This window comes from Vigna unguiculata, chromosome 5 (assembly GCF_004118075.2).
Source record: "Vigna unguiculata cultivar IT97K-499-35 chromosome 5, ASM411807v1, whole genome shotgun sequence".
NCBI lineage: Eukaryota > Viridiplantae > Streptophyta > Magnoliopsida > Fabales > Fabaceae > Vigna > Vigna unguiculata.
In genome coordinates this window covers 42356172-42383426 of record NC_040283.1, presented here as the reverse complement: position 1 = coordinate 42383426, position 27255 = coordinate 42356172, and the positions used below count along the sequence as shown (strand labels likewise).

Sequence of the window (27255 nt, the reverse complement as noted above, 5' to 3'; positions counted from 1 at the left end):
TTTATAAAAAATATGAAATATAATTTATGTTACGAAATATTTATATATGTTAGTTATAATATAATCTATCTATCTATATATATATATATATTATGAAGTTTAATTAAATAAAATACACATTAATTCTGTGTGAACACTAATTAAAACATAATGAACCATAAAAAATTAATGAAAAGTAAAAAATATGATATCTCATACGATACAACTCAAAATATGATATCTTCATTGTGTGAAAATAAATTATTAAATAATTCTTTTGAAAATAATTAATTTTGTTTGTATTCAAGTGTACAGGTAGTAGGATCTCTATATAGTTACTAAATATAAGAAGGGCTAAACCATTTTTAACGCACTTTCTCTTGCTAGATAAAAATTACTATAAAAGTTATAAAATTCTGAGAAAAAAACGTTAATTAAGATATAAGGCGCTCCGAAAATTTTAACAATCGAAAAAGTATATCCAGAGAAATGTTTTAAAGAATTCTTTTATCGAGAAGGATAGTAAATTTTTGTACGAAAATATATAAAAAAAATGTTCTTTATATATGTTGCTAAACAACATAAATATCACCAAATATACTTCTGTTGTTTAAACAAATTTATATGATAAACATTTATATATAACTAAAATGAATTTTTAAAAATCTTGGTATTTTTGTTTTATTAGAATAGGTTGGATAGAGACCATATATAAATAGATTAGACCTAGCCCTGAAACAAACGCTGCAACTTGTTCTCACCTTTCTAAAAACAATAAACATATGTTTAAATAACTATAAATTCTTAAAAATTATTATAGGGAAAGTATTATAAGCCTTCTTTTATAAGAAAACAATATTGAGAGAAAAGAAAGCTTGAGTAGAAGTACAAAGTATATGAGTGGCCAAAGCCAAAGGAGAAGAATCATGAAAATCATGCCCCACAAAACACAACTGGAAAAATAAAACAAAACCTAAATATTTATACCAAAGTATAAAAATAAATAAAGTTTATTAACTATTCCTTATATTAGGGTGAAAATCAAGAAGTTTCGACAAGATGCTATTCTGGGATCAAATCATGGTCTCTTATGAAGTTTTCACTTCAGTCAATAGTTGTTGGCATGAAACTTGGCTGATGCTACGAATTTAGGGTTTAATGAAGGGAAACTGGGGTTTCTGGTTAATCACTCTCTTCTGCATATAGTTCCTTTTCAAAGAAAGATTAAATAAGAAAAAAGAAAAAAACTGTTCTGAGAAGGTGGCAGAGTAAGTCATGCATGCAACCCCTGCACTGTATGGTGTTTCTTTCAGAAGGCTGCACTGCATTAACTGAACAAGACGGTCCAGGAAGAACAACAAAAGCATCAATCAAAGACAGGAACAGAAAAAAAAATCCATCTTTTTTTTTATTCATTTTAGAAAGAATCGCAATGTTCAGATAACCCCAGAGCGCAAAACTCCAAGATTGTATCAAGAACACTCTAAAAAAGAAGAGAAAAGAAAGAAAGAAAGAAAACCGTGATGAAATAACACGATGGATAAAAGAGTGTTCCTGTGGATGAAACACCATAATCTCCGAAAGAAAGAAAGGGTCAAATTGCAACATCTCAAAGATGAAAAGCACTGTTGAAGTGGTCCTCTTGGACGATGAGAGAGTGACACACTCATCGATCGCTTATCATCAAAAGAATAAAATGTTGCAATCGTCCTTTGATATGCAGAGACGCAATCACCCAAAAGAGAAAGATAATAGATTATTGTTACAAAACAAAAGGACGAGGCGTTATTATAGGAGAATGAAACTCTTACAATAATGTTTGTTTTCTTGAGTGCCTAAGTTCAACACAGTAATTAATGCAATCACAAGAATAGCAATCATATCATAACAGCTAGAAAAAGCGCAACACAATCCTTATAGTGTATCATATTAAACATTTAAACATGGGTAAGAGGCTGAGGTCAATTTTCTGTAGAGTCTCCGTTCCAGTTGTGTGATTGGGAAATTTCATCAACCTCATTTTTCACTGATTTAGGTCAAACACAGAAGAAAAAAAAAAACAGATGATAATAATAATCTTCCATTTATATATAATCAGTAAAATCCGTTAGACTTTTGAGTAGCATCTCCCTGGTCCAACTTTCCTTGCTTATTGCCATCCAGCTTTAACCCAAAGTGAATGTGAGGGAAATGTGCCCACTGCATATACATATTCATATATAAGACAACACAATCAGAAACAGAAAATAAATTAAGGTATAGTGTTTCAAACCATATATAGTATGTAATAAGACCTAGAAAGAGTACATATAGAGTTGATATAGTTGGAAGTTCCACGTCGACTAGACATAAGGCTAATTCATAATATATATGTGAGGTACAAATCTCACCTTACAAGTCAGTTTTGTGGGGTTGAGTTAGGCTTAAAGCTCACTTCTAACATATATAATATAAACCTAAGCTTTTACAAATCACACACATTCATTGAACAGTTGAAACCAAACCAAACCAAACATATGTTATATTAATCTGTCATGAGAGTTCAATTCAAGTCTCATTTTCATGTGGCTTTGTGTTAGTGGCCTACAAATTAATATTGTGCAGAGCTTGTGTTGTGAGTTATTTATTTGGAGGAAAGCATATATAAAATGGATTCATGGTGCAGACTACGGCCTCTAACATGAATGCATATATATCAGATTGGAAGTGTTAATTACACTCATACCAGAAAACAAAGGAAAGAACACATGCATATATATATATATATATATATATATATATATATATATATATATATACAAAATGAAATCTAAAAATGAAATCACATGGTGCTGATTTTAATTACATGTTCTGGTTTAAGCAAGTGGTTTGATAAATTCTGCTATATTTCACTTATCAAACATTCAAATGTGATCTCATACAGTAGTTAAGTTAATAGCTGCAAAAGAGAAATTGTATCTTTTCCCACAAAATAGTGTGTTTGTGCCCTACAAAAGCCGTGCAAAATGATGATTTTATCCAGAAGAAGTCAATTACAGTGTATGAATGTGTGTGCATACTCTACAAAAACACTGCAAAATAATGATTTATCCAGAAGTCAATTAGAGGGTGCATCATTGTAAGGTATCCCCTATGAAAACTAGGAACATTGATTGATTATTTTTATTGCATCTCTTCTTCCCTATTAATTTCTTTGTTGTTTTGTAAAATAAAAAAGAAATATGGATTTCACATTTTTCATTTTTGTCTTGTTTCATTTTTCCTCTATTAAACACATTCAATTTTCTATATCTCAACTATTTTCTCTCATGTCACCCTAGTAATTTCTTCATATTTTTTTTTACATACTAAACTGAGTGGAAGAAGGAAAATAAGGGTTTGACTATTTGAGAGTGTAAAATTTTCTTGCACCATTAAGTAGTTGAAAAACAACCTCGGTATGAATAATAATTAAGAACAAAAAGCATAATCTTTTCATAAAGAAAAAATTATATAATAGAATAATGACAATGGAAAAAAGTACTATCAATTAATTTTAATCAAAATTTAAAGATATTGATAATGTGTACATTTTTGTGTCATAAGATGTGCAATGAGTGTCATGACATGAGAGGAACAGAAAGAGAGACAAAAAAAGAAGATTAAAACAAATATATAATAGATTATATCATGTGAAAAAAAAAATAGAAGGATAGAATATATGCAAATAGGATAAGAGAAAAGAATATGAAAAATAACAAGTTTGAATTGGACCACTTTGTTAAGAATATTTTTATCAACAAATATATTAATTAGATACTATAAAGCACATATACAAGTTTTATATGGCCAAATGAAAATGAAAAAGAAAAAATAAGCTGCATAATCAATGTATATCAATAAGAAAAAGATAGTTGGATGTTACTCATCTTAGCTTTATTAATAAAGTTAAAGTTTGAACTGAACTATTGACTGTAATGTTACTAATTAGTAAGAAAGTTTAAAAACCAAAGTGGTTCACATACCAAAAATCAATGACACCACAAAGTGGTTCATAGTTCTTGTATGTCTAAATCTGTGTCCTTTTCGTTGTAAAACTTATTTTTACACATAATGAAAATCAAAACTTCAACAAAGTCATGTTCAAGATAATGCATAAAAAATAATATCATCATATGCTTCTTTCTGATATACTTGGCCAAGCCATTTTATTTATATTTTTTTTGGGAAAGATCATTTTTCCATAACCAATGCATAGATACTGTGTTTGTCCTACATGACTTTTTCTTTTTTTTTTTTTTGCAGCAACAATATTTTCTCAACATCTAAATGGTAATTGCCTACTTCTCACAGGTATCAACCTCATCTCATATACTTGCACCATTATATTTCTCAGTTTTCAAATGGTGTTAAAGAAACGCTACCAGTTTAAGAAGAATAAAAGGTTTTTTGACAATCTTTTTATGTTATATACTATATAATCTACACCTACATTGTAGACTTGAATTAGGAAAGTTCAGGATACAAGACTTGTCAGTGAAACAGAAGGAAAAGGCAGAGAGAGTGAAGAATCAAGAGTCTTCAAAAGGGACAGAAAAAGAAAAAAAAAAAAAAAACATCATTGTACATTGGTTCTCATGCTTCAGTTATTCTCACTTACCATTTTATCATCCTTCAAAACACTGAACTTATATTAAAATAAGTAAGTTTTGTGAACTGAACACATACAAATGATGTAAAGAGATTGTATTAACAACTTATATCTTGGTAGATAAGGTTAGAAATAAGTCAATGATGATAGTCAAACTTACCTCATTTAATAATATTAGAACTAATACTTTTAATTTCAATTTCAGTTTATAATCTAAGTTTTCGTACCATTTGATTCCCTCTCATGTTAGGTTTTTTACATTTTAGTAATTTTTTTTGGAATAAAACGATAGTTATGAAATAAATAAACGAAAACATGACTAAAAATTCTTTTTTTTTTCTTGTTAAATCAAAGAGTAATAAGGTAAATATTTCATATTGTAGGAGTTTAAAATAACAAAGCTTTATAATCTTACTGTTATAAAGACTAAACTGGGACTTTATTCAAGATAATAATTAATCACAGTCATGAACCAATAAATCAAATTATACTTTAACTTCAACTTAACTTGTAACAAAAACTAACTTAAACTCATTTACTTCAACTGACTAGTCAAGTCTAAGAATTAATATTTAGTTCATTCAAACTATATGCTGATATTATGTTATTAAACGACTGGTGCAGGAGATTCTGCATAATTCTAGCCATAGAATTTCATTTATCATCTTTCATGTAGCAAATAACAGTTTCTTTATTTGTGATTTCGTCTTTCACACAACAAACTATTTTCTGAGTTCTACATGCATGTTCGTATTTATCAGTGTATTTAGTGGAAGGACATGATCATATGCCATTACTACACCAAAGTTTGATATAAAGCAATAGCCACAAAGAGAAAGAAGGCATTGGCTTTATTGGTAATGTTTCTACAATAATTGAGAGGACATTGGGTTTCAATCTTCACCATGTTAACGTAAACGACAAACTCATTTTTTATTGTGCAATCATCACATGTGAGGGGGAAACAACAGATACAAAACTTGCGTGCATTCAAATATCATATACCAGAATGCATATGCAAAAATGGAAAAGGAGAATAGTGATAAAGCTTAAACTCACGTTTTTTGCAGCTGTGCTAAAAGCTTCTCTGTGACTGATATCTGGATTACTAGCCTTGATTCTTTGTATTTCCTCTCTGCAATAAGAGTTATTTATATATCTACATATATATATATTGCACTTGTATTCAAAGAAACAACCACAATGTTAATGAAAAGCATCACTAGTAATTGTCTATAATGCACACATATATGTAAATATTGTGATTGTTCATCACTTATATTTTATATATTTTGAAAAAAAAAGTTAAAGCTGATTATATATATCTTTTAAGTAATTTAACAAATATTCAAGTTATAATTTACTAAAAAAATATTTTTTTTTAAGAAAATAATAGGATATATCTTGTATGAATACGCTTTCAACTTTTTTTTTAAATATCTTAACAAATTTAAAAGTACAACCTGTTACATTTCTCTTTCCCTACATGCATATAGTATTTATCTTTTTCAATTTTTTTGACTTGTAAAAACAATAGCATGCACTGATTGTTAGACAATAACATTTTTTTAAAGTGAACTTACTCCCTTCATTTTCTTTATTATTCCACTTTAAAGAAGTTTTCGTACTTTTGTTTTAAAAAATTGAAAAAAAAATATTACTTTTAAACATGCTCTTAATTTTACCTAATTCCCAATATTTTACATGTTTATCCTAAAGGAAAAAGAAAATAGTGAATATTAAGAAGTTAAAAAAATAATTTAATATATACTATGTTTTTTTAATTTGTAGGGTATCTTTAAAGATAAATGAAAAGGAAAAGGATAGAAATATATGTCAGATATATTGCATAGTAACAGTGTTTTAAAACCAGCTATATCATTCATGTTGTTTCATGTTATAATTATGGTCCCAAACTTTTTCTTTTAATGTAAAATCATTCTCTAAAATTTTTGTAGTCATAAGAATTTACATGTGTACATATAACTCTTCATAATACTATATATAATTTATTTAGAAATGTATATTTAGGTGAGTTCGTCCAATTGTCCATCACTCAACCAAACATATTATTTGAATAGTCGTTCACATCAATCCTTCGATTCAACTATTTTTCTTTAATTTTAAACATTAACCAATTTCTATATACAAATATAAGTGTAGATATAGATGATACAAAGTAGATGGAAAATGTAAGGAATAGTTTATTGTAAATTGACAGATAACTTACTTAATGAACCGGTTATAAGCAGAAGGAACACGCTGTCTCTTCTCTGGAGCTGTATATTGATCATGAATTTATTTAGTTTATCATACTCAAAAAAATTGCATAGACTGTAATTAAGTACGTGTTCATGACAAATTAGCAATTAAATAATTAGTTAACACTAAATGAGATATTCTAAGAACCAAAATCTGGTTGATGAAGAACTTTCAACAAGAGCTGGCCCCATAGTTGGACAAACTGGCGCAGTGGCAAATTCAATTCTCAAAAAGTTACTTACTGAAGTACCACTGTCAATATCAATTAATATCATTTAATTATGAGTAATAAAATCAATAATCTGACATGAAGAGGGGTGTGTGTATGTACGTGTGTGTGTTTGTATTAGTTCACATACTGTGCTATTAACTGGTTGATTAATTAAGTGATTATGATAAACATGACTAGAAAGAAGTATTTAACAGTAAAATGTGGAAAGAATTTGCATATTTGTACGTGTAGTGTTGAGATGTATATGTAGCTAGGGCACAACATGATTGCAATCAATTAAGGATGGGTCAATTTGTTGCGAAAGGTCACCATCTGGTTGGGGACACTTAAATAGAGATGAAGAAAATATAGGCCAAATTGGGTATCTTTGTACCACAAAAAACTTGAAACTCAGAAAGATGGACGCCCACTCTCATGAAAAAACTGAGTTTAACAATGTGGCCTCAATGATGGCACATATTGTTCTGCTTGGTTTCATTAATTAACATGTGCCAGTTGTGGCATAACGTTGTTTGAATCATTGTGTTCTCATACCTTCTCAGAGTATAACGGAAAATTTCAGGCTGGCCTATACTTATAGGACCCGTGTTCTTCATTCAAATTATAACTGGTAGTTATGTATGCCAAAAACAAAACAAGAATTAACGAGTGTGACTCACGACGAATGGGAGGAATCCTAGGTTGCTCATGTTCTACGGACTCAAATGATTTGCATTTTGAAGATGATCCCAGTTCCTTGCTGCATGCTTCTTGAACACTTAGGTGCTGTCTCTGTAACTTAGCAACGGTAGAAAGATGCTAAGAGAAAAACACACACACACACACACACAAAAGTATGAAGTTCAGAAGTTACTCAGCAAAAAGAGTGCAAAATGAAGAAGATGGAAATAATAATGAAAGATGCAGGAGGGTTTGAAATATAAATATATATATATACCTGAGTTTCTTGAGAAGGAAAAGGTTGAAGTGATGCTCCCATGTTAACTGATAGCAGATTTGCACAGTGTCCGCATCTAACCGTAACAATGGTGAGCAAACTGCTGCATGGAACACTAACCTGCCAAAACCCATTTTGGAACAAATATCATCACTTTCAACTTCACTGGGCATTGATTAGAAACTAAGTAGTGACGAATGTGTAATCTTTGTGTGTGTCTGTTAGGAACACAAGGTAAATGAAAAAGGGTGTATGAGATGAATTGGAATTGTCAATGCTTTAAATTGTTTCGTACATAATTGTTTGGACCATCGCCATAACCGAATTAATATCAGAGCTTCACAGTTGTCGATGTTAAAGTATTTATATATATATATTAGAGAATTGAAGCTATCACATTCAATGGAAAGGTGGTTCGAAGCAGCAGCATTGCAATAAGAAAACAAATTGGTTGGTGAGGTTGTGGGAGAGAGAGAGAGAAGTAATGTTTTGTTTGTGTTTGATTATGAGAGAGAGGAAGATAGTGCAGCTAGCATATTGAATACTACATGTTAGCAGGAAGCTGAGGAACTGACATGGCAAATTTAAAAGTTAGCACTCTCACAATGTCTCCATTCACTTTTTGGCTGACACTGCAAGGTAAGATGAAAAAAGATAGACATTGTAGCTCATAGTGATCGAGGAGGAAAGAGAGAAAGAGAGAAAGAGAAAGATGAAAATGACATGACTGGAACGGAAACCATGAAAATGAAATTAAAACACAAACACCGTTAACCACTACTGCTACCAAACAGATATGATTAAAGAAAAGTGATCACCATCATGAAGCAGATTAAATTTACTGCTCCTTGTGCAGTGTCAAGATCGGAGGAGAGAAAGAAAGAAAGATAATGCTTTCTCAAAAGGAGTAACTCAACAGAGATATTATGATGAAAGGAAAGAAAGGTAAAGGAAAATAAAGAGTGAGTGAGAGAGAGAGAGAGAGCATGGCATTTTCTGGTGCGTAAATGGATTTGTCTGGACGTCATAATCGCCACAAGTTCTTGTAGAAAGAAAGAGAGGACACTGTCTCAGTACTTAAAAGGTAGCAACAAGTCTGAAATTGTGAAAAAACCTTGATCATCAAAAAATGACGCTTCACTGGCAAATCATGATGAACAGAATACACCACCTTCAACCTCATCACTCCTCAGTGAAAAGGAATCAATCGAAGTAGACTGAGGAAAGAGAAATCACCTCACAGATTTGTATAAATTTCGTTGTATGAGCTGTTTGTTAGTACTTCACAAAGAAAACAAGAACTGATAAATTAAGACAACGGTTGACTTTTTACACAACATAACATATATAGCATGTGAGATCATATATACGATGCTATATATATAAATATATATATATATATATATATATATATATATATCCTCATCAAAAAATTAAATGAAAAGAACAAAAAGAGGGGAAAGGGCTCCATATATTACAAGAACCCTAATACCTGGGAGTAGCCCTACCTTTTGTCACAGCCCTCAAATTTCTCATGGGTTTTGTTTGTAAAACATCTCACAAATCGCCTTTTACCTTTCAAAATCAGTACATGCTTCCTTACAATTATGGAGAGTTTCTGGGTTTGGAGTTTAATAATAATTGTCTTCTGCTATTACTCACGAGAGTGCTGACCTCTAACAAAATTAACACCACCGCTGAGGTTTTTAGCATAATAAATAGAGGTTATAAAGAAAAACCCAGTCACAGTTTCCCATAAAATATAAGATGGGAATCAATTAATTCTTGATCTAAAGTACATTCCAGTAGAGAAATTCACTTCAATGATGAATTTTCAACTCCTCCTTGAATTCTTTTGGTTTCTTGATCTCGATTCAAGAGATAAGCAAAAACCCGTATTGAGAAAATTATTAGCTGGTGAAACACATGGTATAATAATAATAACAACAAACAAGCTTAGAAGAATTCAGGGAAAAAAGAGAGAGAGAAAGAGAGAGAGAATTGAGAACTGTACCGCTAGAGTGGTGTTGCAGAAGTTGCAGTGAACATAACAAACACGTTCGGTTGCCATCATGTCCATTGACATTTTTGTTTTAAAAAAAAAAATTGTGAGTGTCCTTGGTGTTTGCTTAGTAGATTTATAGGCAGATGAAAGAGGAGAATTCCTTGACTGAAACAAAGCGAAGAAGCTAGATCAAGGATTTACAGAAGACCCAGAAGAATATAAGACAGAGAATCATAAAGGTTAAATAAAGAAAAGAAACTTTGTTATTATTGTTTTTTTTAATGCGGATGTAGAGAGAGAGAGAGATAAAGAGAGAGAAAAATGTGAATGGTTAGGATGGGACTATTCTGGTCGGGGAAAACCAGTGAAGTGGAGTGGGATTAGTGACAGTTTAGAATAATGAAGAAAAGATGGATTATGGGAAGTGTGAAAAATATTTGTTGGTGTGTGTTTTTATGTGCGCGTTTGTGAAAGACAGAGAAGCAGAGAGTGGGGAAAGAAGGTGTGTGGGGTGTGGATGTGTTATGATTGAGAAAATGAGTGGGTGGGAGTGACCCATTCTCTCTAACCTCTCTGCCTTTCTGTAGCGGACGAGGGGGGCGAGATATTAATGCTTCCACGATATTATCATATTATCATATTATGATATTATCATCACACACAGTTAGTTACTACTACTACTACTCATATGAGTAAGAGAAAGCTTACAGGGATCAGAGACATGTTTAGAATTTGTCATTCAAATCTATGGATCTGAAAGATAGATAAGATAGTTAGTTAGTTAGATGCATACATTTTCTGATTTCTGATTTCTGATTTCTGACCCTGGGGACGGGTTTCAAGTCTAAATCACATAATTCTGTGTTAATTACACAGTAAGTCAACAAAGCTTAGTAACAATAATAATGACGTCGAAGGACCCTGGAGTAGCAAGGATTGTAAATTGGCTTTTTCTCCATTTTTGTGTCTCCGGTTTTCTATTGCGCTGTACTATTTTGCAAAGTGAATGGACATTTTTTCATTTTTTCATCACAAACTGAATAGACATTTTACTGTACATCTTCATGTTTTTTCCTGTGAACGTCTTACACGTGGGATTTTCATTTTTCCTCACTTCATTCTTCAGGTTTGCGTTCATTTTTATCTCATGATATTTTAAAAATTCAATTTTGACACATGAAATCTTTTAAATGATTTTTTAAAATAGTAAATGATTTTATAACAATTAAATTTTGACAATTTTTTTCTATAATTTGAGTTAATATTCTTTATGTGATTTTTTATTTTTTTATTTATTTATATTTCAAAATCATTAAAAGATGTCAACTTAGGTGGTAAGATAAAATTATTAAAATTTAGTTATTATAGTATTATTTTCTTTTTGAAATAAAAAAAAATAGAAAATCATTTAAAAGATGTCATTTTTTAGGAGAAAATTGTTAAAATATAATTGTTAAAAAATTATTTTTCTTTCTAATTTTCATATGTGGGATTTTACATTTTTTTTTTCTTTTTGACATAATGAGTTTTAGTTTCTTGAACTGTGCCTTGCTCTGTGTACGTACACTGCATTTCCACCACCACCTTGGTCAGGTCATGTTTATACAGTTTCATTTCAGACACCATATTTGAAACATCCAAGGCGTGTTCTCAAAAGAGAAATGTCGTCGATAAAATTTGAAATTTACGATGATATTTAAAAATTTTTTTATATTAATTTTAAGGCATGTATAAAATAAAATTAACATAAAAGGTTTCATTATATTCTTATTCAACTATTCTAGCTGAAGCTGATGAACAGAAGCTGGGAAAAAAACTTTATACTTGTGTGTAATATTATCCATGTATTTACTCACATATTTATGAAATTAGGGCACTTTGTAATGTTGTAACCTGGTTATTCTATATCTAATTGTGTAACAAAAATATTCTAAAATATCTTATTAATGATACTGGTATTAAAAAAATCTTATGTATGAAAATACTCAAATATTTAAAAATTATAGTTCTGCAACATGTCATCGGAAATGTTTTTCTCTAATTCACTCATATCCTTATTAACCTTTTGTTGCCTTTCTATGATTTATTTTTGAATATTGTTTGTACAATTAATAATATTTTCTAAATTAAGAGGGTTTCCCCTAACTCACATCAAACATAGGTGAAGTCAAACTTATTAATTAAATAGTTAGGCTAAATTTTCTCAAAATTAAAAGCATATTAAATAAGGAAGCCCAACATTATAGGTCATGAAAAATTATGATTAACAAATAAACTTACTAAAAAGAATAACAACTACAGTTTAAGATATTTTGGTATAGTATGTCATTATAGTTCGTTAACCTAATTAATTCGAAGTATATATATGTTTGCAATATTATTCAACATAAGTGTCTGTATAAGAGCTATTTATATTTAGTATATGCACTTACAAATGAATGTATTTTGGAAACACTTGTGAGAGAATATTTTGGATACACATGTTAGGATTTTACATTGGGTTCATTTTGACTGCAGTAATATTTTTTTAGAAACTAATAATTTGTAAAAGGAATTTAAAAAGCTCAGCATCTGTTAAGGTACATATTTACAGTTAGATTTATAACAATTATGTATGTGTTATAACTTACATGGAAGCCACCTAATAGGAAGCTTTTAGTTTAGATTACTCAACTTTTTTTTCTTTTAATTAAAAGAGTGCCATGGGTAAATATATAAAAGATTAAATATGTTTCTAGTTTTTAAATTTTAATGTGAAATCTTATAATTTTATTGCATAATTTTTTTAACATTTTCAAATGATATTTTATATTGATATTTGCGTTATTTATATATACTTAACATGTTTCGGTTCAAATGATATTTTGAAAGGAACAAAATAATAATTTGTTGCATAATTTTATATCTAGAACTAAAAATATATTTAACATAAATATAAATTATTATGAATTATTTTTTTTAATGTGATGCGAAGGCTCTGATTCTGGAATCATGCATTTTCCCCCTTCAATAAGAGATGTTATCTCGACAACTGGAGTGTCAGATGTCGAATAATCTCTTTATTCAAACAAATAATATGATGTTTTATTCTTATATTCTTTTTTACTTTAGCGTAATTGATTTATTTTCTCTGTGAAAATCATATCAATGGGTAGGGAAGTTGTGAATTAGGCGTGGGTGTGAAAGTATTATAACTTTTGAATTTAACTCTACGAAGGAAATGAAAAAGGTTGAAAAGGAACTTTTTATGGAATAGGAATTTAGTGGCAAAGTGTGTGAAATGGAGGCCATAAGGAGAGGAACAACAATTTTTTTCAAAAAGTAGTCAACATGATTGAGGGACGCAAAACTCAAAATACTTCTTTCAGGAATAAAGGTTCCTTTGCCTTACAAAGTTTATCACTAAGAAAATAATTAAGGAAACAAGAATGAATTTAAAACACAAACTTTCTTAAATTCTTCCTTATCTTGGTGGGGAAGGAGCAACGATTGTAGTGGAGAAGTGGCAATAGAACTTGAAATATCACAAAGTTATTTGAATGGTTGAAAAATTAGAGAAAGAAATAGTTAATGTAAGGACCAACAACTAGCTTGTAGGCATTGGAAGAGGGATTCTTCTGTGAAGGCATCATATGCAATCTCATTCAAAGACACGATCCTTTGGTCAAGTCTAAACTTCAGCAGAAAATTAGGTCTTTGTTTGATACGTAATTATAGATAAAATACCTTCAAAATGAGATTTAAGAGTTTCTTCCCATGATTGTCACCTTAAGTGTGATCTTTGTGATCTTTGTACAAATGTCATAGAATCTAAAGAGCATTTTTGTTGTTTGTTTGTGCGTAATGCGCCTTATACCATTTGGATAAGACGTTATCAATGACTGTATCCTAAAATATTCCTGTCACAAAAGTTCTTACAAGTTTAAGTTAGTGTAATTTAATTTTATATAATTAATTTATTAGATGAAATTTATATTCATTTATCTTATTTTTAGTTAATGTGAAATGTTAACACATCTTTCATATATATATATATATATATATATATATATATATATATATATATATATATTTATTGAGTGTGATGCTAAATGTTAACCAAAGAAAATGATAATGTATTGATGTATTGCAAACATATCAAATATATAACATAAAAAATAAAAAATATTGTTTAGCAAAGATTAATTTAGATCGATTATGAGGATTAAAGTACTGTTTTCTACTTATATTTCATTAATATGTCTCTGTCCTATAAGAAAATGGAGTAAAAGATATCAAATATAATTAAAAGAGGAAAAAACTAAACTATAGGGGATTAAGAGAGTCTCTTAATTAGGCCTTAAGTTCACCACAATAGAAATCAACAGATTTCGAAAGATTATCTCTTCAATCTTTATTCCAATGGGTTTTATGTATTCTTTTAATAGATGTGTAAAAGTTTGATCCAAATCCTTGGGATTCTTTTTCGTTAGTAAGATTTATGCTTATCATACATAACTTTTATTGCTCATCTGAAGATGATATAGAAATTCTATGATAATATTTTTGCAAAGAATATAAATTTTCATGATTTCAATTAAATCAATAGAGAAATTATCATATTCAATCTAATTAGACAACAAAAATCATAATTTTTAAATAAAAATTGAAAATATTAGTATATAAAGACTTAAAAATAAGAGAACTGGTATAGTTTTACTTTTCTTTACCCAAACTCTATTATATTTTATTAGATAACAATGGTATATATATTTTTGGTTAGATCTGATGATATAAATCTACCAAAATTCAAACTGCAGAAGCCTTTAATATACAATATACAATGTTTTAAAATTTCAAAAACAAAAATGTTGGACTGTACCTTCAGTATAATACACCACTAAATTATTTACATGAGTCCTTAATTAGGTTGAATTTAGAGTTTCTAAATTTAAAGTTTACCTTGACGGTCTTTCTTTAGTATCAAAAGATCGTATATATGATTAAAACAATCAAAGTTATAGGCCCAAAAAACATCCAAAATTGAATTAAAATGTATCTAACATTAATGAAAGAGGACAAATACATAAGAAATTATGAATCCCTCAGTGAGCTACCTAATCCCTAAAACTTAGAAAGTTTAGAATCCCTAAGATACTATTTCTTTGAAACAGATCAAAGAGACTGTAGTCTAAAATACCATCCACATCACTATCCCATTTACAGAAAAATGGAATGAGAAATAATCTATCAATATATAATGAGGTTCCTCTATTATTGGTTATATAACTTCGTTTTCAAAATTATTAAAGATATTTATATGGAAAATATGTTTCTAATAAAAAAAAAAACTTAGTAAATCATTAAGAACATGTTTATCTAAATTTTCATCATTTTAATTGTTTTATAGAAAATAACATTTTTGAAAAGTATTTTTTATAATGGTGTACCAAGTTAGTATTCGAGAATCTATAAGTTGAACATTTTAATTCTTAATATTAAAAAAACAATTCAATGGTATTTTTTCAATTGATTAATAAAGTATAGAACTAACTTTATAAAACAGAATTCTTTTTATTCATTTTTAACTATCAGAGTACACAAATATTCACATATCTTATTTTTCCAAAGTCAATGCCTAAGGAGAGGTTTTCAAATTAAAATTTAAAGCTCGTGTAATCTTGGTGACTAATTTAAAGGTTTACTTCAAAAATTTTAGTATAAATTTCCAACTCAATGCAAATTTAAATTTGTAAATGATTTAATGAACTACTTGTTATAGATTCAAAAAATATGCTGAAGCAAAATAATTACAAAATAAATTAAACTTTTACAAGAGAAGAAAAAATGAAATATTAAAATATGTTTTACGATAACCATATTAAAATTAAAATAAAATAATATTAAGTAGTTAATAATTTGATATTATTTTAAAAAATATGTAATACAATATATTATAATTAATTTAAATTTTACTATTTATATTTAAATAAATTAGTTTCTATTATATTATATTATTTTATTTTAATATTTAAGTAATTTTTTTATATTTAAGATAAATATGTCTAATTTATGTAAATTAAGATTATTATTTTTACTTAGTTCATTGTAAATATTTCTTTTAATAAATATATTATTTTGTCTCGTATCCTATATTTTCAACTTAGTCATATTTCATTTTTTTTGTTCGTGTCATTTTTGTATCCGTATTCGAATTTGTGCCTCTTAGTTGACATAAGAGTCTCACACCATGTTATAAACATTTTTCTTGTTTGTTAAATATGAATATAATTAGTTTATATGTTGACTTAAGAAAATAATTAGACTATAAATATACCGGTGAAATTTGTTATAGGTGATATCAATTGTTTCGTGACAAAAGTCAAGTGGAATGAGTCACGATCGAATCGTAATTATTGATCTCTTACACTCTTGAGTAAAAAAAATTGCATTCTGACTAATAATTATAACTTTTAGCATAATGATAAGTGGTAGACTCTAACAATTGGACTAATGTGTTAAAATTTCGTCATGCTAGTCAATTTAGTATAAGTAATAGAACTAGTGGTATATGTCCATCTGCTAAACAACATGGTAATTGCTTTGCTAAAAACAAGTTGAGGCATATTAGAGAAATACTCTATTAGATTTTTTCTCAATTTTTTATTTTAAAATCCAAATATATAAGTATTTTCAAATCTTTAATTGATTAATTAATATTTTTTAGTATAAATTAAAAAGATTATTATTTTAATTTATTAAATTACTTCATTAATTAATAAGTATTAATAATTTAATTTATAATATATTATTATCTACATTGAAATATTACTTATCTAACAAATATTTTTATTTTAATTTAAAAAAAGTGATTAGCAAGTCAGATAGATCGATGAGTCAACCCATGATATAAAGCACTAAATTAATAAGTGAAATATGTGAAATGGAGTTAAAGAGTTAAAAAAATAGGAATGTAGACCATAGAATTATGTGTTTCCGATGAATCGGACCCACTTTTAACATGGAATTGAAGAAGGGTGTTCATTAAAAATGTGTTGGATAGTTGATTTGAAATTTAGCATCGTGTTTTGTTTTAGAAGTAGATATGAGTGGACCAACCCAAATTGATGTTCTGATTTGTAGCCTAGTGTTGAAGATAATGTTACTTTATCACGGAAGTGGCCACATGCATGCAAAAAGTGCCCTCAAAAGATAACCTCTCTGACGTAGATTGTTTACCATCTTAATTTCTAAAATTCTTTTTTTTTTATCTAACATTCTTTATGTTAATTTAAGTTTTTTATTTTATAGTAAATTTTGGAATTAATTTGTATACATAAATCTTAATTTGAATTAATTATATACACTTGACGCAATTAAATTTTACATTAAATTCCAATTTCTCATTATATGTATCGCATATCTAACCATTAACCATTATGAGTATTCTCTGAACTTAATTGGTAAGGAGAAGAGAAATAGATTTACCATAAATATATTATTAATGTGAGCATTGGGTGCTCTATTTTTTGCATAATTGACATTTATTGATATTTTTCTTTTGTTCCATTGCTATCCAAAACCTTAATATCTTTGAATGAGAGACCAATATATATAAAGTGGAGGCAACACTCAAATTCATATGCACATCACAATCAAAATCACCAAAAACAAAAGTTGCCTAAACCCACATTAGAGCCCTTCAGAAATTGGCATGAACAATTCATCATTGCGACACTGTTAAATAGTAGCAACGATTAATGCACCAGTCTTGTAAAAGGAAAAAATCTACTCAAGATTAGTTTTTCTCCTGATACCACAAAACCTAACTTAAAAAGTGAAATTTGCATCCACTTATATATTGTGAATTGGTCTTATCTCTAGTTGATGTAAGACTTCCAACACAAGAAAAATATCCAAGAAAGTTCACTAAGATAGGGTCTAACTCGGCTTTGATATCATGTTAGAAGTGGGTTTTTAAGTCTAACTCAATCCCACAAAACTGGTTTGTAAGGTGAGGATTGCATCCACTTATATATTATCAATTGGTCTTATCTATAGTCGATGTAGGACTTCCAACAATATATATAAAATTAATTTTTAACTTTATTTATAAATATTATATGTTCTTTTTTTTATTGTCTTTTTTAAATGTTCATACCATTGTTATAGTATATTGAATGTACTAGTATTGAATTTAAAGGTTTCATGCCTAAAAAGTTGTATTATTTAAATTTTTGAAAGTATACACGTTAAGCATTATTCAATATAAATATTTGTGTCTATCTTCAATTTGGATGGTTTTGTGATTCCTTTTATATAAAACAAGAAAAGAAACTTATTAGTTGAACAATTTTAGAAAATCAAACACCTCTTAATAGTAAGAGAAAATTTAGATTTTATATATTTCATGAAATTCAATTGATTGTATTTTTATGTTTGATTTTCAATTGTATATTTAATTGTGGTTGATTTTATCACATTATTTTCATTTCGTGTCACCTAAAAATAGGGATGTCAACGTGGTGGATAGTAGCTCCCTCATACCCTACTCGTTGGATAAATATTCGTCCCGTACCCGGTACCCGTACCTATATCCGTCGGGTATCCGTTATGCGGGTACCCATCTATTTTTTTCATATTCGCGGGTATCCACAGGTACCCGCGGGTATTTACAAAATTATTTTAAAAAGTAAATATTTAATCATAATTAGTGCTTGGATCAACAAGTCCACCTTCTCCGATTGATTATTGAAAAACAAACAAATAAAACATCACTAACAATTTATATTGTAGTTTATTTTTGAATGAAATATTAAAGAAATTACTAATTTCATCAATGTCCACATCTTGCAACATTGTATAAAGTTTCATGTTGTCCAATTTTAATCTAGAAGAGCCTGAAAATATAAGAAGTTCATTAAAAATTTCTAACAATCACGATTAAAATATATAAGTAAAAGTGTTAATTTCATTATCTTCTATGTTGGTCCATAACCAGTCTTGGAGACACATCAATGCCTCCACATCATTACTGAATGAAGACTCATAATGTTTTTTACTAATATATAAATATATATATATATATATATATGAGGATACTTTTGTGAATTAAAGTTTAGCGGGTACGGGTATCCACGGGTACGAATACTATGGTACCCGTACCCGCCCCGTTAACATGTGAGTATCAAAAATACTCGTACCCATGGATAACAGGTATCCATTTTTTATATTCGTTTCCTACCCGTTATGAATTTTATCCGCGGATACGAATTTTTTTGACATCCCTACCTAAAAACAACATCATCGTAAAATATATATTTTTGTAGTATCTCATCTTATTTGCATGTTATTCTTATTATTTACAAAATATATATTTTTATCTTTATAAAATCGTTTTATTACATTAAAAAATACAATCATATACATCCTAAAAAAAAAGCATTTAAAAAAATCCTCTACAAATTGACCCTTACGATTTTGGTTACTCTATTACGTCGAAGAAAAATATTCTTATCACCCAAAGTATACATTCCTCCTAGTTGGTTTGTTTAAGATATTTTTTAACAATAGTAGATAGAATGATATAAAAATATAGAATAAAGTTAGGTTTAATGGTATTTTTTGTCCTTATCCATACCTATATAAAATAAAAAAATGCTATTAAATCAATAAAATTATACCAGTCTATTTGATATGCATTTCATAAAGAAATTGAGTATTTCTTATTACATTAAATTCGATAGAGGAACAATATATAAACAAAGGCCAATTGACTGCAATATTTTAATTCCAATAAAAAGCATTCATTTCAAAACTTTCAAAATTCAACTTGGTAAGAAACCAAAATGACATTTTTTTTTTGTGAAATTACATCATTATTTTTTTACAACAACTAAAAAATTAAAAAAAAAACGTAACCGATAAAAGATATATATGAGTAAAAGAAATTAAAGCAAAAAAAGGAAAGAAATGGAAAAAGGAAATTAAAGAAAAAAATAAAGGCAAAACTAAAAGAAAATATATAATTTATCTTTTTTAGTAAAATCCGAAAGAGATGGAAGCAAAGTTTAGGGTGAGACAGAAAAGTACAGCTCTTTTGTATAATTTCTTGAAATAGTTGCCACAAAAATGTACAAACAGCCTAAAAAATGGTAGAATAATAAATCAAGACACATCATTTTGTCAAAAAGATGCCATACATCATGACATCTTCCTCAAAGCACGGTTCGTGTCTTTTCAAATCGATTTTCCCTGCTTAACTTTACACCATAAACACAATAATGTTCACCATCAATTTTTTCAAAGGTAACTCTCATAACTTATTACTACCATCTCAATCAAAACCAGTTTTTAGTTACTTAGCATAAATCATGTACTCTTAATTTTCTGTGTTGCTCATTTCAAGTTTTCAACTTGTCAATGCTGTCACTGTACTTAACAAACAACTCTAACTTTGTCCCTATTCACATATCATTGCTCCTAAATTCAACATAATCAAATGTTCACTCATATTAATCCAAAATAACATCCCTAATAATTACTCATAAATAGCCTCCAGCTTCTTGTATTTTTTTTTTACAGGAGTGGTAAAATAGTTTAGTAATAAAGTATAAAGGAAAGGAGAACGAAGTTGTGGGTTTATTTTTTCCGTTAACATTTAAAAGATATAAGGTGAGTTTGGAAGGAAAAATAAGATATAACATAATATTTTTAATGTAAAGTCTTAATAGTTGATATTATTGGTCTTATTTTTCTTATATATTTTCCAACTTATTCATTTCTACTATGTATAGAGAACACAAGAGTATACCATCATCATTGTCGAAAGACAAACCAAAAAAGTAAAACTATGTGAATATTTGTAGAACAGATAGACTACCCTCCCATGCTCTTTAACTCCAAGTATATTCACACAATTCAAATCAAGAATTTAACTTAAATTTCACAACACTCTACTACAAGAATATAATAAAATTCAAATACAAACTTAAAATGTTTACTGGATCAAAAAACATCATGGACTTATAGTTCATTATATAGTCACCAATATTCACTCCCTAGTTTATCGTAGAGAATGACAAAACTTTACAAAACATATTATTTTCACCAATCCAACAAAATATGAGTTGGACTTTATCATTAGTAAACCTTTTTATTATGATATATTAAGATTGATCACTAACGAGTCAAGAGTTGTCTATATAAAACACCGGACACAATATCTAACCTAAAATCTTAAGGATTAATGTTTATAGATCTTAATTTTTTAATATATCACTTTTTCTTGTGAAAGATAGTATCTGTTTATTCTTATAATCATTGAGTTATATAAATTAAGTATATTTTCTTTATTTATGAGATTGTAGTCTAAAGGGGTACAATATCACGAATGTTTCCACCAAAATTGTTGTGGTTGTTAGGAATTGTGGTAATGCTGATTAATACTAAAGATAGCAAACATTGTATCCACTTATCATTCATTTTTCACGCTAATTAATGTTTGAAACTGCAAAATGATAGAGCATTTTGGTGATATTTTTGGTTTGAGGAACTTTGATAAGTGTGGAAAGAAAATGTTCCATGTCATGGGTTCATGAATGGCAACAAAGTGAGATTCTTGGTGTTGATAATTGGGGAAGCATTGGGAAACAGTTGGGGGTGTGATATGAGACTAAACATGCTTTAAGGATTTTCAGAGTATTGTGGACAAAGTTGAGACTCAAACAATGGAGGGAATATTTTTTTCACTGGAAGGATGAGTCTCATTAATTCTTGCCTTTCTGTCATCTCTTCTTACCACATGACTTTATTTATTTTTTATTTTTTTTTTCCCAAGAGAATAAGTGAGTTCTTTGATAGAAAGAATAGAAACTTCTCCCACAAGAGGGCAAATGATTCCCATAAACTTTCCTTAACAACTTAGGGTAGAAGCTCATTCTAGGTAACACTGTCCCTCATAAGAGAATAAATCTCACCATTATGGAGTGTTCTCTTTATTTGTGGTGTGTTTGCAACATATTCAGATTGGAGAGTAGGTATTGAATATAGAAGATTAGTTTTTATGTTTTATTAACAAGTCCATATTCTATGTTAAAAAAATTTAGTGTTGTACTATGTTAGAACACTAAAAATTCATTGATATCAATATATTATAAAATATCAATATATTTTGAAAGTATCGTAAAGGAACAACATATAAAAAGTGTAATTAAAATTTCAAACTCGTTACTCTCAAATTAGTTTTTACTCGTTAAAACTTATTACATAATTTTGTATGTATAAACATCGATACTTAAATTTAGTCAATGTATTATTAGGATTGAACACTTACCACTAGGTCAAAAACTATAGTTTTTAGTCAGAACACAACTCTTTTCTAAGCATAACAAATGATTCGATTACGATCCAGTCCACTTGACCTTTTTGCCACGGGACAATTGATATCGCCTGCAACATGTATATGATATATGATATTTTAGAATACTTCATTGATACTTATCATCTAATCTATAAAGCAATAATACTTTTATAATGAAAATAATATATAATTTTTTATGTTGACAATGTTTAGTACATATTATTTTAATTTAAATTCACACAATAACAATCATATATTTATCATGTTTTTAATGATTATTTTACAATTTTTAATATACATATATTACGTACCATATTATATTCTTTTCAAAAATAAACATATATGTGTCTTATATATTATATGTATTGTATTTGTACATCATAGATGAAAACATTAACTATCAAGAGACAAAAAAAAAAGAGAAAAAGTTATAATTGTATAAGTTTTTGTGATAATTAATTAACATAATACACTCTTTTTCAAATTATTGATTTAGTTTTTATATGTGTCTCAAATAGTTCCCGTCAGATTATATTAATAATACTGGCTAAATTAAAAATATGTTAAATATTTATATATCAGATGTATACAAATATTACTAGATCAGCTAAACCATTATTATCTATATGTAAAGAAATCGATTTATCAAAGAAAAATAAACATTGTGGAAATCACATTAAGACTTTTGTGACCAATATTAAGTGAAATATTTAATTTCTTTCTGGTTTGTCTTATGGGCTGGTTAAGTCTAGATTAAGAAGATTTATTCGAGACCCTTTATCCTATCATATTACATATTAATAAACATGAGGTGGTTAATGTTATATAAGTTATGGACAAAAGTAGAAATGAACCTAAACCTGAGACTTCATATACTTCTTTTGAGGTTTCTGTTTTTGGTTGAAAGATCCATAAGGAATAGTACCTTGGGCTAGTGAAGTAGCCCAATTTCTTATCTCAATGCTTTTGACTTTGATCTTCCAGTTTTGGCTTGGGCTACACCCATTAAAATCACCATCGCGCTATTGCCATTAGCATATTAGGAGAACTTTTTTCTTTCTCGCACTCTATACTTTCTTCTCACACCCCCCCAGCCCTGTAACAAAATAACTAACATATATTATCATAATATATGTAAAATATTTGAGATTACACAATCTCAACCAAAATTATGTAATAATATTTTAGATTGTATAATTTGAAAAAAAGATTACGTATAATTTTTCATCTTTTTTATCTTTTATACATGTCCTTTTCCTGTTTAAAATATTAATTAAATAATTTTAAAAAATTAAGTTTATGAAAAAATATTATCAAATATTTAATATTAAAAATTATATTTTCCCCAATGTTCAAATATAAAAAAGAAACTATAATTACATCATAAGATCATATCAATCAGATAAGAGTCACATAATTATTAAAGAAATAAAAATAATTAGTATTTGTCCTAAAAATAAGTTAGGAAAAATATCAATAAAAAAAATTAATATAAATTTTGAATATTACCTAAGAAAATAAAGGCAAAATATGTAGATATTTATCTAATTTTCATACTGAATCTAAAAATTCAATATTATTTATATTAATAGTCATTCTTAATCAATGCAACAATTCCTTATCAAAATCGTTATAAATTTAATGAATACCTACGAAAAGAGGTGTATTTAATGTAAATCCTAAGTTGTAGAGTCCTACTCCCATTTGAACATATTAAATACTTACCCACGAAGATTAATTTTGCAATGCCGTAGTGAATGAGTAAGTTGACTATTTTTGGCTTTAAATAGATCTTATTAGTAGCAATTGTTGCTAACCAATCAATTTCATTAGCTAGACCATGTCATCCTACTTCACTGCCTTTTAGGATTCACATTAAATTCTGCTACCTTATATTTTTTTTTGGTTCAACGTATTTTATTTAAATTTTGTTTTTATTTATCAACATGTAATAGAATTGTAATTTATATAAAATAGAAATCTTCTTATAATATTTCAAATAAAAAAAATTGATCTCATCAAGAACTTAAGACAAGTCTTTGGACAAGTGAAAAAATTTTCATATTTTTTATAAACTTTGGTATAATACTTCTGAAGACTAGGATAGATCTACATGCAAATGACTATCTGACGCTCAAATCAATAAGAAATATATGAGTTTTTTAACTAAAATATAATGGCTATGAGCGTTTCCCTAATGAATAATATTTTTTGATTTAGAGATCCAAGTAATAAGAGCGGTAATGATGTGTCAAATAATATTAGTAAAATGAAGACTTACTTCAATATAATAATAATAATAATAACAATAATAATAATAATAATAATAATAATAATGTGTCAACATACCTCTTATACCAAATATTATGTAAATATATGATATTAAAGAATATCATGACGTAATTAGACTATGGAGATTTGTCATAGTCACTACAAGAAATATGGTTAGTATCTACATTCAAAATTCTTACGTAGGTAATGGACAATTTTTGTATATAATCTAATATTATTTATGAATTACCTATAAAGTAAATTTTGTAGGTGTGAACAACTAGCAGATAACTTATCTATGAAATATGCATTTATAAAAATTCAAAATTTTAAATAATTTTAATTTGTTAAAAATGTATAAAACTATCAAATCCTTAAGATAGTTTTATCTTATTATTTAATGCAACCTTTATTTGGCACACCTACAAAATTGTAATTTTGATGAAAATAAGTACTAAAAAAAGGGTACATATTGATATGTAAGTTTTTTCCTAGATGGGCATTGAGAATCAGGTCCTGATTTCATCACCAAACGTCCCTCTAAAAACTAGCTCAAGGTAATTTAAAAAAAAATACATTTTTGATAAATAAATTATTTTTAATAAATAAATTATATAACTTTTACATATGAATTTTGTCAGTGGATACAATTTTTAAAATAATTTTATATTTTTTTATGATATTTATTTTCTATATTTAGTTTCATAAATAATGTTTTATATGAAAAATTTTCGGAAAAACCTATCATATTTATTTACGAAATTATATACGATATTTTTGTATGTAATTTATTTTTTTATTAACCACGAACACTAATATTATCTACAAACATTTTTTTTAAATAAAACGACATTAATTAAGTAATGTTACAAAATTAATTAATTAATTAAGTAATGTTTGTATGTGTGTATGTTACATAGAAACAGAGGTATGACGTGTAGACTCACGCACCTTCCGTTTTTATGTTACCCTTTTTCAAAGCAAGTGGTTGGGATTCTATTTCCCCAAAATACTTCCTCTCTTCTTTTTTCCATTTTTTTAGGTTTTTTCTAAATGGTTGAGCCTTTTTCCTTTTTTATCTTTCTAGTTAAATATGGTAAAAATAATTTGCAACTAAATTTGGTTTTTTCTTTAAATTTTCTCCTGAATATTTTCAACATATCTCCTCATATAAGGAATATCTAATATATACATATATTATAGCTAAAAAATATTATGTTGTAACTAGTACTAACTCTGTGCCAAGTGGCATTATATGTATTTGTGTCTGTTCAAGACATCTGGAGTAAACAGGCGTAGAGAAAGACAATAAAAGATAAAATGAATTAATTTTTCCAATAATAAGGTCAATTTATTCATAACTTAAAAATCCATTTTAAAAGATTTAAATAAGAAAACTTTTTATTAATTAACCTGTACGTACACTAATCTGAATCTATAAAAGAATTATGTCATCATCTACCAATGAAACTTTTGAATCCCTTTGAAACTTGGAAGAATCACTTTGGATAATGATTAAGTATGATAACTCATTGGATTAGAAAAAATGGTTTGCCAAAGCTACTTACATCACAGACGTATATATCGTGTTCTCGCCCATACAATAGAAAAGGAAGAAAGTGAGAACAGAAAAAAAATATTAGTTGCGAGGCAAGGAATGTGATATTACAGTAAAGATTGTATTTCCATTTCTTCAGTAAAATTACTTATTGAATGGCACATGTCGGAAAATAATAATTCCTGATTAGTTCGTGTGTTAATGTGTGAAATATTGTTATTTTGATTTTAATTTAGTTTTTATATATAACTTTTTGATTTCCTACATATATTTTTTATATTCAATTTTATCTTAATTTTTTAATAATTAAAATATATATTCTTTAATCCAATTCTTTTTATAAAATTAAAATTAATTAAGTATAAATATTTTTACAAAATTAAATACGGATATTTATATTAAAATTTAATGATAAAAGAAATGATTAGTTAAAAAAATATTAATATAATATTTATACAAATAATAAATTTGATCTCAAATTGGAGAGACACAATATTGTTCTACTTTAAAAAAAAATGATTAACAAAACATGGATTAATAATATACAATACTTTAATATGTTAAAAAGTCATTTTTTTTATAAAAAATATATATAAGTGTAACATTTATATAAATAATAAATATGGTTTCACATTGGAGAGACACAATTTACTTTACTTTCAAAAAAAATTGAAACAAAACTTAATCAATGAGACATAAATAGAACCTAAATTGAATTAAAGAAACGTACAGAAATTAAATTGAAATCAAGATAATAATTTTTGACAATAACAAGTGACATTGCTATGTCTGTCTGATACAAACAATGTTACTGTCACACCAGAAGCCTGACATATGACAACAAAATAATTTTACAAAAAAAAATAATAATAAAAAATTTAAGAAATTTTTTTTTAAAGTGACATATCGTTAATATCGTTAATGCTGTTAATAAATTTTTTTAAGAAACTTAATTAAGATAATTTTTCAATTGACGCAATTGAAATTATTTTGAACAAGTAAACATACTGCCACCACAATATGGGATCAACCGAGTAAATA

General features: G+C 27.6%; 1 protein-coding gene across 2 annotated transcripts; it reads right to left on the bottom strand.

The window, feature by feature from the left end:
* Positions 1–1741: 1741 nt before the first annotated feature.
* On the bottom strand, positions 1742–10566 carry LOC114183972 (putative axial regulator YABBY 2). 2 transcript variants are annotated; one of them, XM_028071192.1, is made up of 6 exons: positions 10055–10566; positions 8041–8160; positions 7763–7901; positions 6840–6888; positions 5669–5744; positions 1742–2178 (listed from the first exon to the last, which is right to left on the bottom strand). In XM_028071192.1, the coding sequence occupies exons 1-6, from the start codon at positions 10124–10126 to the stop codon at positions 2074–2076; spliced, it is 561 nt and encodes a 186-aa protein (XP_027926993.1). In that variant the 5' UTR covers positions 10127–10566; the 3' UTR covers positions 1742–2073. The 2 variants fall into 2 exon arrangements, with proteins under 2 accessions (XP_027926993.1, XP_027926992.1); XM_028071191.1 differs by lacking the exon at positions 10055–10566 and adding an exon at positions 8859–8940.
* Positions 10567–27255: the final 16689 nt, after the last annotated feature.